The sequence below is a fragment of the Loxodonta africana genome, chromosome 22 (assembly GCF_030014295.1).
Source record: "Loxodonta africana isolate mLoxAfr1 chromosome 22, mLoxAfr1.hap2, whole genome shotgun sequence".
Classification (NCBI taxonomy): domain Eukaryota; kingdom Metazoa; phylum Chordata; class Mammalia; order Proboscidea; family Elephantidae; genus Loxodonta; species Loxodonta africana.
In genome coordinates this window covers 61,160,326-61,173,415 of record NC_087363.1, presented here as the reverse complement: position 1 = coordinate 61,173,415, position 13,090 = coordinate 61,160,326, and the positions used below count along the sequence as shown (strand labels likewise).

The following is a 13,090-nucleotide window of genomic DNA, read 5'->3' as shown; positions in this document are numbered from 1 at the left end:
CCTCCTTTTCAAATCAGGTGCAGTGATATTCAAAGCATGATGAAATCCATTGGCCCTGTTCGTCCTTCCCAAGTGAACTGCTCTTTAGTCTTTCCTGAGAGTAAAAAGTAACTCATGATATCTGAGGACAGACCCCAGACACGTTGTTAAGGGTTTTGTGCACATGGTGGAGTTGGGGTGGGGCCTGCAATGCCCATCATTCTCACTTATGAAATAGTAAAGATTTCTGTTTCATAAGGCATCTCCTCCATTTTCAGCCACAATGCGATTGCTATTAAAATAATAAAAACCTTGGGCTCGTGTAAGAATAACCTGGAGGCTCTGTGCTTGGAAATCTGAATTAGTAATCCATTTTCTAACGATACTTTAGGCTTTTTAAAGAATTGCAATGGACTCTGTGCCAGGAATGATAAACTCAAATGCCTCCATGGACCAGGCCGGTTGTGAAAGAGAGTGATGCAAGACAACAATTAGAAAAAAAAAAATGATGAATGGCAGCTTGCTCTGGACCTCTGAGAGGGATACGGTAGAGAGTGGTGGGGACTGGGGCTAAATGGAGAGCATTTGTTCTACCTGAATGAGGCAGGGGCTCCAGCCAGTCGTTGACATGTGAGAAAGCCCAATGTCGTTTAATTTTTTTGTTTTCAAGACAGTATCTAGTTTTCACTAAATAGACAATAGATAAGTGGTAACTTTGGGGAAGGGTAAGACAGTATACAATGCTGGGGAAGTTAGCACAACTTGACCAAGGCAAGGCCATGGAAGCTTTATAGATACATCCAAACTCCCTGAGGGACCACATTACTGGGCTGAGGGCTGGGGGCTGTAACCCCAGGGGACATCTAGCTCAATTGGCATAACATAGTTTGTCAAGAAAATGTTCTACATCCTACTTTGGTGGGTAGTATCTGAGGTCTTAAAAGCTTGTGAGCCGCCATCTAAGGTACTCCACTGGTTGCACCCTGTCTGGTGCAAAGGAGAATGAAGAAAACCAAAGGCACAAGAGAAAGATGAGTCAAAAGGACCAATGGACCACAACTACCAAGCCCTGCACCACACTGAGTCCAGCACAACTAGAGAGTGCCCAGCTACCACTACTGACTGCTCTGACAGGGATCAAAATAGCGGGTCCTGGACAGAGCCCATAAAACAAAATGAGACTAAATGGGCACACCAGCCCAGGAGCAAGGACAAGAAGGCAGGAGGGGACAGGGAAGCTGATAATGGGGAAGCCAAGGTTAGAAGTGAGAGCATTGACATGTTATGGGGTTGGCAACCAATGTCACAAAACAATGTGTATTGTTTAACGAGAAACTAATTTACTCTGTAAATCTTCATCTAAAGCACAATAAAAAAAAAAAGATAATGTCAAATTAAAAAAAAATACCAAGTTTTTAAATTTCTTTTTTTTTTTTACACATTAGGATTTGAGTAAAAGTTTTAAAACACTGTACAGACCAAACAAAAATGTGTCTGCAGACTGGATCTGGCCCAGAGAGGCCATTGTGTAACCTCTATTCTATGTTCATCTGTGACAGTGGCTTCTATGAGAATTTAAATAACCCCTCAGAGCTAAGAAAATACAGCCTAATATGTCCCAAAACTGAAACCAAACCTGTTGCCGTTGAGTTGATTCTGACTCCAAGTGACCTTATAGGACAGAGTAGAACTGCCCCATAGAGTTTAATGTGTCCTACAGCCCACAATGTACAAAAACACAACCCCTCCAGAGAATCCGGGGTCTTTTAAAACTGTGGCCTCCAGTGAGATGAATTGACTAATTTGCTGTGAGCCCAACTGCCTGAGTAGGAGTCTTAGTTCTGCCATCTTCTAACCTCTCTCTGTCTGCTGCTTCATTTGAGCAATAAAGGTATCTGCCTCATACAGAATTGACTCGACGGCATTGGGTTTGGGTGGGCCTCATAAGGCTATGAGGATTAAATGAAACCATGTAGCTAAAGGGCTTAGTAAGTACAAAATAATTGTTTTTATTCCTCTGCCTCCTCCTGTTTCTCCTACTGCTGCTGCTACTGACCACTGCTGACCTACTTTCTCTTTTTTCCCACATTCCAGGTTCTTGAGCCCCTTCAACATGATCCTTGGAGGAATTGTGGTGGTGTTGGTGTTCACAGGGTTTGTGTGGGCGGCCCACAATAAGGACATCCTGCGCCGGATGAAGAAGCAGTACCCCACGGCATTTGTTATGGTGGTCATGTTGGCTAGCTATTTCCTCATCTCCCTGTTTGGGGGAGTCATGGTCTTTGTGTTTGGCATCACCTTTCCTCTGCTGTGTAAGTGAACCTAGTTTTCCTTTTTCTTCTGTCATATCAAATGTGGGAGCAATTTTTCCATGGGAATTACATCGCCTGTTTCTTGTGTCTGTTGACATATCTGCAAAATTATCAGAATTTTCTGAAACAACAGCTCAAGACCTAATAGTTCATTAATTCCAGAAATACTTGTTAGGAACCTTCTCTGAGCTAGGCACTCTTATGGGGACATGGCAGTAAACACAACAGATTAAAAATCCCAAGGCCCCACAGCAGGAAAGTGGCATAGCCTGGATTGAACCCTGGATTTGACTGATACTAGATTGTTCTGAAACTTTTTAAGTGCCATTCTTATTTTTCTGACACAGAAATAAATTTTGTCATTTGGAAGTAAAATATTTGCTCTCTATTTACTCTGAAGATCATAATTAGTGTCGAAACTTGCTAAGTCTATAGGAGTAATTTGGAAACCCTGGTGGTGTAGTGGTTAAGTGCCACAGCTGCTAACCAAAAGGTCAGCCATTCAAATCCACCAGGCGCTCCTTGGAAACTCTATGGGGCCGTTCTACTGTGTCCTGTAGGGTCACTGTGAGTCAGAACCGACCTGACAGCAGCGGGTTTTTTAATAGGACTAGTTAGCCCAGAATATAAATACCAAGTACTCTGATTTTGGTGATGAGAACTAGATATTTTCTAAATTTTACATGCAATGTTTACCGAGGCCTGAAACACTTACCTGAAGTCTGAAACAGAGATCAGATAAAATTCTAGCCTGGTCAGCACATATCTGACTGAAATTCTAGTGTCCTGAGTGATAGGAACATCCCTTTAACTTTTCACTACATTTCATTTGTGCATTAATTTCATTTAATGAAATTATTAGCTTACTGTGGGGTTTTGTTAAATTAAGCCCAGAGTATTTATAGATGACTCCAGTATCTTGTTGGACAAAAGATTTGAATCAGCAAATTCAGGCTTTTGGAAATATTCTTTCGGTTTTCCTTACGTACTAGGGGTTTAGTATTTCAGTGATTCTTTCATGTTTAAATACACAGCTTGTTTACTTTAGTCCCTTTCTACATTGGAGCCTGAGCCAGGGCAGTGCGATATGTCATAGGTAGAGAGTCAGAGGTCCTGATTTCTATTCCTGAATTTCCTGGGAACCAGCCATGTGGTTTGGACCAGTCATCCACTGTAGGCTGTAGTTTACTCATCTATAACATAAGGAAACTAGACAACATCAGTGATTCCCAAACCTTGATGATGATGTGAAGTATCCAGGATTTTTTTTCCAACACTTTTTACATTTCCAATTCAGTGACATCAGTTACAGTCATCATGTTGTGCAGCCATCAACACTATCCGTTTCCAGATTTTTCCATCCCCTTTAACAGAAGCTCAGTACCCCTGAAGCGATGACTCCCCTTTTGCCCTCCATTCCACCTTTGGTAGTTGCTAATAAACTTTGGTGACTATACTTTTGCCTCTTCTAGATATTTCATATAGGTGGGATCACACAGCATTTGTCCTTTTGTGACTGACTGACTTCACTCAGCATAATGTTTACAAGGCAAGACACTTGTTAAAAATATAAATTTTCCAGCCACGTGCTCTAGAGATCTTGATTCTGTGGGTCGACAGTGGTACCCAAAGAACCTGTCTTTTAGAAAGCTCCTCAAGTGTTTTGGATGGATGGGCACCAGACAGAAGGCAGATGAGTGTTTCTCCAATTTAGGGTCCAAAATCATTTATATCAGAATCATCCAGAGTGATTATTAAAATTGTACATTCTTGAGCCCTACCTCAGTCTTAAAAGCCTGAATGTGGGGTGGTGGAGCCCAGGAATTTGCCTGTGTAATAGGTTTTCCAGGCGATTTGTATGTACATCAAAGTTTGAAAACCACTAGTGTTGACCACCTGGGTTTCCTATTTAAAGTACAGATTCCCAGGCCCATTCCTTTAAGGTTCTGGTTCAGGAGGCCCAGGAGAGGAGCCTGAGAATTTGTTTTTTAGTGAACAAACTCTGATAATTCTTAATGATTAAGCAAATTGGGGAAACACCGGACTGGGTAAATTCTACAAAACTCTTATATTTTTATCTATATCCAACACTTTAGAAGACTATCCCTTTGGAAGAACATCGTAAGTGGTCTTTTGCCTGCATGCCTCCTGAAACCAGTTGCCATCGAGTTGATTCCCTGACCCATGGTGACCCATGTGTGTAAGAGTCGAACTGTGCTTCATAGGGTTTTCAATGGCTATGAACTTTCAGAAGTAGATTGCCAGGCCTTTCTTCCAAGGCACATTTGTGTGGCCTTGAACCTCAAGCCTTTCAGTTAGCAGTCGAGCGCATTAACTGTTTGTACCACCCAAGGTCTCCTCAGGCCTCCTGAGAGGAACAAAATCCAGATAACCCCTGAATTGAGCAAGAGTTTCTTTCTGGAAAACCTTGCATAAATCAGTTTTTATGTAGGTTGGAATCACAATGATTCCTTTTAAATTTTAGGGCATTTGAGTAGCATCTGCAGGATAATAACGCCAGTATCTGTGTGAAGGAGAGAGCTGTGGCTGCCAGATTATGGTCCTTCCTGCTGGACACGCCATTTCCTTCACACACCAAGAACGCTTTATGACGCGATGAAGAGCTTTGAATCAAGTCCAGTTTGTTTAAGTCAAGGATCGACTTGAAGGCCTGGATCAATTAAAGAACCAGATTGGGCAACAGCTAACTGAGGCACGTTAGCAAAAGTAGAAAGAGAGGGAGTGGCATGTTGATGTGGAAAAAGACAACCGTTGCTTTGGTGCTAACTATATCGTGTTTCCCTGCAGTGATGTTTATCCATGCGTCTTTGAGACTTCGGAACCTCAAGAACAAGCTGGAGAATAAAATGGAGGGGATAGGATTGAAGAAGACCCCAATGGGCATTGTCCTGGATGCTCTGGAGCAGCAGGAAGAAAACTTGAACAAAATCACTGACTATATCAGCAAAGTGAAGGAATAAAAGCGTCGCTGGCCTGGTGATAGGGTCACAGCAGAAATTCAGTTCCAGTTTGCCCTTGTCCAGATCTACTTTCTGTTTGTGTATTTGAAATAGGAGGTGCACGTACCACCCAACTCCCTATGGCAGCATGCGTATATAGGCCAAGCTCTTGCTATCTCTGATGTGACAGAGACAAGGACACAGAAAGAAAACCACCCCCAATTTCGTCTGAAGTTTCATAGGTGTTTATGAAAACTGATAGGAGATGGATCACCCTTATTTCTTTAAGGGAATAAGAGAAAATAAAAGAATTGTGACTAGTATAGCAACAATGCTGTTATAGGAAAAAAGTATTTGTCAAGTGCCAGAAATGTGAGTAAATGAAAGGCGGATAAAGTAGATGATGTCAGGCGTTAGCCTATTTCTCATCCCTCCAGCATCCCTCTCCAAGAAGTATTTCCTAGGCTTGTAATGTGTGGAGTATAAATTAGTTTAGTTTTTATTGTGATTCTTTTTAAAATCAAAGGCGATCTCTATCACTTTGCCACCTGTTTGACGTGCAGTGGAAACCGGATAAACCAGTTTATACCTTGTTTACAAATATAAAGATGGCTGTTTAGGGGAATATTTTGTCAAATTTTTGTAAATTTTTGAAATACTGTTTTCACCAGCAGGTATGTGTTGCAAACTTAGTGTCACCTTCTTTAAGGTTACAGCTATGTCACCGACGTTATTTAAAAAAAAAAAAACTTTAGTCCTGTTGATATTGCACATTTTTATTGTTATAATGGAAAAAAAAAGGTGTCTTAGATAATGGTTCCTTTATTTTTTCATTGTTTAGACTTTAACTGGAACATTGAGAAAAAAGGAAATGAATGCGTTGTATTAATTCCTTAGAGACAAAAAGAGGATGGTTATAGCGGATCTTTTGAAAACTGAAAAGCATCTTTAGATGACTGAGCAAAAAGACTTTTAAGAATTAAAATGGGAATGATTACCAGCTTGCGCAGTTCATAAAAAATTTTAGGTAGCATTGTTATAAGCATATGCTTTTATAGATGGACATTAGAGCTGAGACAGCATGAATTTATATGTTCCGTTACTTTCTTCTCTTTACTTCCCATGTATTAGAAATAAAAAAAAAAAAAACTAGTATTAGAAATAGATCAGAGGAAATGTTTTGCTTGCCAATTTAGTGACTTCGTAGAAAAAGTAGAAAACATTTAAGCTTCCCTAACACTGAGTTGTGCAGACAATTGGAGCCGTATTTGCTGAAGAAACTCTCTGTATGTTCTAGAATACGCAGCAACAACATTTGCTGTTCCTAATTTTTCTTGCATTTTAATTTCTCAGCCAACCTGCAGCCTTCATCTCTACCCATTGTTATCACCATGACTTCCCAGACATGGTCTAGAATCTGTACGCTTACCAAATATGAAAAATAAAATTTAGCAAAAGGTGTTTTTTTTGTGTGTGTGAGATTTTATTTAATGAACATCTGTGTTAAATATCTGAGAGGTTCGGTGACAACCCTATCAGCCATGGGGATATACCATACAGCAAATACTCTTAGCTTGTTTCAAATACAATTTAATAAAACATGAATACAGACTTCCAGCCAGAATAAAATTGAATTCCAGTGGGGTACTTTTTGCAACCTGACATTGATTTATACACATTTTAGCCCCTTACATTTTCTACATAGTAAACTCTGCAAACTAAATACTGTAAATTTGGAGAGAGTGACAACTTGAATTAAAAAAAAAAAAGATAATTACTAATTGTTAGTGGTCAATTCTGGAAGAAGAATAGAAAAATATAACATGTAAATGTCATAGATCAAAATAACATTTTAAAAACAAGTTAACACCTTCACCAACTAAGGGATTTTTGGGGTGGGGATGGTGGATGTTGTGGAAAAAGCATCATGTGAACAACTTCATCTCTCTCTTGACAAAACCTGGGTATTGAGGCAGTAAGCCATGAAATGGGATCACGTTTTCCTTGTGCACATCTCAGGTGAAAGTCCTGTTTCGAGGCTATCAGGACTTTTTGAAATTCCTGACTTTCTTGTTGCTGTGACTGGAAGCAAACGCATGGGGCTTTCCAGAATGTCTACTACTAATAGACGTCAAGGTTTGAAAAGTAGAGATTAGCCTCTTAGACGTAGAATGTGCTAGATTCTTAAGAAGTTTTATCTATTGCAGCCTTTTCTTAACTATCCTGCTTATATGCAAAGATGTTCTGTAGAAATATTAGGGGAGAAAACAAAGCTATTAGCTGTTGGCTCTACTAAAATTAATCACTTGGATTTAAAATTATTTAACACTGTTTGGAGACCTGGTGGTGCAGTGGCTAAGAGCTTGGCTGCTACCAAAGGATCGACAGTTGAAATCCACCAGTTGTTCCTTGGAAACCCTATAGGGCATTTGTACTCTGTCCTTTAGGGTTGCTATGAGTGGGAATCTACAGCAATGGGAATGGTTTGGTTTTTGGTAACACTTTAAATTTGGATACTTTTGTAAACACTAACTTATCTTTAAAAAATAGAAACACCATATTTCTTTCCCATGCCTTGTCCTTTCAAATAATGTATTGCTTTTAAGTCTGTCCCAACAGATTCATTTTCTTTTAGCCCATCTTTTTTTTTTTTTTTTTTTTTTGGTTTTGCTTATTATGTAAGCACTCGGCTGCTAGCCAAAAGTTCCGCAGTTTGAACCCACCAGCCGCTTTGAGGGAGAAAGATGTGGCAGTCTGCTTCCGTAAAGATTACAGCCTTGAAAACCCTGTGGGGCGGTTTACTCTGTCCCATAGATAGGGTTGCTATGAGTTGGAATCGACTTGACGACAATGGGTGAGTTATTACATTATAGGAGACAGAAAGCAGGTGCCAATTATTGACTCAGGTAAGGAAAGAAAAGGCGCCAAAGCCTGATGTACTAATTCTAGGTTTGTACCAGGGCTTTGAACTGGTTCTGAACAGTTCAGTCATGGCCAGTGAAAAGAAGGCAGGGCTTCCAACCAGTTCGAAGTGGTTCAGTCATGGCCACAGGAAACAAAGGCAGTGTACACACTGCATAGCAACCAAATCTCGTGGGGTGGGCTTTTGACGTGAGTAGGAAACAGCAGTGCTCCCCTCAAAGATTGTGGCCTACCAGGCCACTTTGTTTGTCGCCCTCCACAGTCCCTCCAATCTCTCCCATCAGGAAACTTTCAGGAGCCTGATGCAGAAGATTGGATTATTGACAGGACTGTGGATAGTGACACACATTCAAAACGGCAAGGTCGGCTGCCATCTTAGAGTGCGGCATCACGGCCTGTTTCCTACGCAGGTCAAAAGCCCATGCATGAGAGATGTGGTTGCTGTGCAACGCTTAAGCTGCCCTTGTTTCCATCGGCTGTGACTGAACTGCTTTGACCTCCGAACCAGTTCTAAGCCCTGCCTTGTTTCTCTCAGCCATGACTGAACCATTTAGAACCGGTTGGAAGCCCTGGTTTGCACCACCTCTAGAATTACAAAATCTCAAATTCTATGTACCCAATGGCTGGGGTGGCCAACTAAGGGCTCTGGGAACTTGGAAGAAGGAAAGAACAGGTTGGAGTTGTTGGGGAAGGTTTTTGTGGAGGAAGTGTGACCTGACCTGGGCTCTGAAGACTGGGTGGGACTTGGGTAAACTCAGAGCAGGAGGGAAGTCTCTTGAAGAGGAGTGTTCTGTAGAAGGGTTAAGGAAAGCAAAGGCATAGGGGTGTGCCCAGGGTGTTTTCTCAAGAGGAGTGTAAGGATTTGTGGGAGATGACGCTGAATTAGCAAATGGGGTGAGATAGCGGAGGTTCTTGAATGACAGGTTAAGGAGTTTAAGTTTAATCCTGCAAGCAAGTTTCCTTTACAAGATTTTTGAGAGGAGCAATAGGATTCAGTTAGACTCACAGATTAATCTTTAAAACAACAACAACAAAACAAAAAGCAAACAAACCAGAAAATGTAGTTAGCTAAAATCAAAAGCTTATCGATAACAATATTATTTATTTTTAAAAATTCCTACAAGAACAGCATATTATCTCCCATCATGCCTATATGTATGGAAACTCACTGGGGGAAATTTTTATGTATATGCAAGGCTTATATTTCCTGTCATTCTTTTTCTGGTGACATTCAGCCTGTCACAGATAACCTTATCTGAAATACATTTTGAAACATCAGGGGAGTGGCCCAAGGGAGTAAGCCAGACAAGCTTGGAAACTGGAAATCTCAACAGATTCTCCAGAGAAGAGCTAATGAACAATTCTCCCATTACAAAGCATCAGAAGGGTCTGTAGCTCTCAGCTCACCCTTCACATTTCCATGGGGTAAAACAGGATTTGTTCCCTTTAAGATACATTCACTATGGCTGATGAATTATAGCAGAGGAAATGGAAGGAGAAAACTTGGGAATATAATAGCTAACACTTCCGTGGTATGTATTGTTATTTACCAGTAAAGAGCAATAGTAAGGCAAACGTTTATTTTTTTAAACTTGGTTTCTGCCTCTGGAAATATGACTCTCGATATTACCTGTCGCTCAAATCAACTGAAAGTAGAAAATGCTGCCCCTTGATATTAATAGTTTACCTCTTTTCCCCTTCCCCTTCAGCCCCTATTTTGTCATGACCCAAGCATTCTCCTCTTTCATAAATACCCCAATGAGATGTTAACATTGTTCCCAGTTCTGCCACCTGGATCCTGAAGAATTGTGTTGAAATAGTCTCCAAGCTCTAATCCAAGAGTCATTATTTCAATTCCTTGATCTTCTAGACGATTCTGTTTCCCTTATTCCAGCTCTTTGGGCAGCTGTACCTGTGATTTAATTATTTGAAGGGGCGAAATTAATCCTGGAAATTCAAATGCATTACAGCAAAAATTATGAAATTTACATACCTCTGTGGCTCGACTCGATGGCACTAGGTTTTACATCTATGGCTGCAGACTGAAAGGTCGGCCGTTTGAATCCACCAGCTGCTCCTTGGAAACCTCATAGGGAAGTTCTACTCTGTGCTATAGGGTTGCTGTGAGTGGGAATTGACTGGATGGCAATGAGTTTGGTTTTGTTTTCTTTTAAGGATGTTGAATGGATTAAAAATTCTGATCAGAGACTCCCCTCCACCCCCAAATCATGATAAAGCAATGATAGCAACCACAGTCACTATTCCTTGGGCATTTTCTGATGCCAGAGACCTTTCCAAGGGCTTTGAGCAAATGGTGAGGCATATCATAGACACAAGAAGCCTGGTTCTGCAGTCTGCCTGGGTTCAAATCCAGGCACTAGCTCTTACAAGGTGTATGATGTTAGGCACCAAGTTCCTCAGCTGTAAAATGACAATAGCGGTATCTAATTCACTAGGTGTTAAATGGATTGGGTCATAGAATACAATTTAGTAATCAACATTAATACTTATTTTAAAACATTATCTCAATGTATCCTACAATACCCTTGTAAGTAGGGAATAGGCACAGAGAGGATAAGTAACTTGCCTAAAGCCACACAGCTAGGAAGTGACAGAGCCAGGATTTGAACTCAGATCTGCCTGATTTCAGTGCCCAAGTCTTATACCACCATTATACACTGCCTCCAAAAATACAACCACAAGAATATAAACTATGTTTCTTTAAAACTGGTCTTTCCTCGTAATTGGATGGTCAATAAAATTAAAAAATAAACTATTATTTGGAAAACCTCTGAGGGCAAAAAAACTATAAAGAGCAACATAGGTTCAAGACCGCAAATCATATGTATCGGTGTGTTGCATGGGAGCAGCTTAAAGATAAGGCAAGTTCTTACAGATTTCCAAGTAATGGTATACCTTAGGACGGTGACTCCTGCGTACCTCTCTTACAGCACCTCTGTACCTTATGGGGAAGGAGCCCTGGTGGCGCAGTAAGTAAAGTGCTTGGCTGCTAACTGAAGGGTCAGTGGCCCAAGGGATGCTCAGAGTTTGTATAATAATGACTAAGAATGTTTCTCGCTCTATTGCCCCATGCCACCTGCCAGTGTGATGAACCATTTTGGCTGTCTGCTATGGCTTGTCCTATAGCCAGTTCTCTGCTCAGGACCTTTGGCTAGGAATGTTTCCCAGTATCCTGCCTGCCACAGAGGGCCTTGGATGGGCTGCTGCCTGCCCAGCCTTCAACCCACTAGCTGCACTGTGGGAGAAAGATGTGGCAGTCTGCTTCCGTAAGGATTTACAGGCTTGGAAACCCTGTAGGGCCGTTCTGCTCTTACAGAGTCGCTATGAATCAGAATCAACTTGACAGGTATGGGAATCATAGATTTTTGAAAAGACGTATATCAAAAAATTTTATTCCCCACCATGCATTAGAGAGGAGCAGTTTCTGGTCTATCTAATTCCTGGTCAATATGCTCTTTTGAGATGGTCTTGAGTATTAAAGTCCTTTCTCCCATGGAGTCTCCCTTTATACAAATCATACCACTTCCTCAGCTAAAATCTAGGTTTGGCTTTGGCTTTTTTTAGATCCCCCGGTTCCTTTACGGGAGGCGAGAAAGAGGGGGCAGGAAAAACAAGAAGCTGAAGATAAGTCTGTGGTTTTAGACCTGAATAAGGGGGAGAACGTAGGCACCATGGGATACTGTGAACCAGAAACAACAGTTCTAAAAGAATTTGGTTTAGTGTTAACATGTCATGGGGCTGGCAACCAGTGTTACAAAACAATGTGTATTAATTGTTTGAGAAACTAATTTGCTCTATAAACCTTCATATAAAGCACAATAAAATAAATAAATGAGCTTGGTTTGGGGACAGATTAAATGAAGGTGCTCAGAAAACGCCTGGGTGGGCAAAAGGGAAAGGGAGATTTGGGTCTTGTCCTAGATTATGTGACAGTTGAAACAATGGGAGAAGATGGGAAAGAGTAGAAAATTGTGACAAGTACAGAATCAAGAGAAGCTGGTTAAAGAGAAGGAAGATGCTGAGACAAAGAAGAAACGGCCAGAGATGAAGAGAGAGACTCAAGAGTCTATCATCTTCCCTTCTGTAACACCTACTAACAGGTTATGGGGTCTTTTGGCTAACCAAGGTAGCTCATGATGCTCTCATACTAAAGTCTGTCCATAGAAGAAATTTAGCAGTGTCTTTGGTCAAACTTCAGCAATTGACTGGAAACAATCCATATTCATTAAGTGAGCCCAAAGTGAAATTGAGTGAATGTTAAAATACTTACTTTGATTGGCACAGAATCTTGGATGTGCTATTAATGTAGTTGGCTCAGTGAATTAAACAGTTGTTGGCAGATGGGACTTTATCTCCATGCAAAGTATAAATACTCATCTGGGATGGTAGGCAGTGAGCAGACCACAGAATTTAAAAAGGATGAAAGAAAATCATACATTTGCCAGGGACAGATAAGCCTGTACGAGCCTAACATTGTTGCATTGGACTGATACCATTTTGACTCAGAGATATCAAATCATGGGGAAATGAATTAGTCACTATCTAATAAATTCAGTTTATTTGTTAGAGAAGACTTTAAAAACATAGCTAAAAACAACAACGGCAACAAAACGAAAAAAAAATGTAAAAGTCTACAGAAGCAGGTAAGTAATGTAAATGAGTAAAGCAAGCCAGGTGTTAGGCAATAGGGCATGTGGGGACTGAGAAAAACTAGGGAGTTCATTACCTAGTTCAAGGAAGAAGCCAAAACACAGATCCAGCTGATTAGTGCCATGTAAATGCAAGCCTAGTATAGCCAGATCTGATGTTTCAAATGGTGCCAGATTTCTGGATTTTTTTCATGTGACATTTAAAAATTGTACAAAAATCCTTTAGCCAAACAAAACAGGGCTGTAG

General features: G+C 40.7%; 1 protein-coding gene across 1 annotated transcript in view; it reads left to right on the top strand.

The window, feature by feature from the left end:
* Positions 1–6,712, top strand: part of ARL6IP5 (ADP ribosylation factor like GTPase 6 interacting protein 5) — a 28,580-nt gene extending 21,868 nt beyond the window's left edge. The window contains exons 2-3 of the mRNA XM_003409794.4: positions 2,074–2,291; positions 5,100–6,712. Coding sequence (XP_003409842.1) covers positions 2,074–2,291; positions 5,100–5,272 — 391 coding nt within the window. The 3' untranslated portion in view covers positions 5,273–6,712. The remainder of the gene's footprint in view (positions 1–2,073; positions 2,292–5,099) is intronic.
* Positions 6,713–13,090: the final 6,378 nt, after the last annotated feature.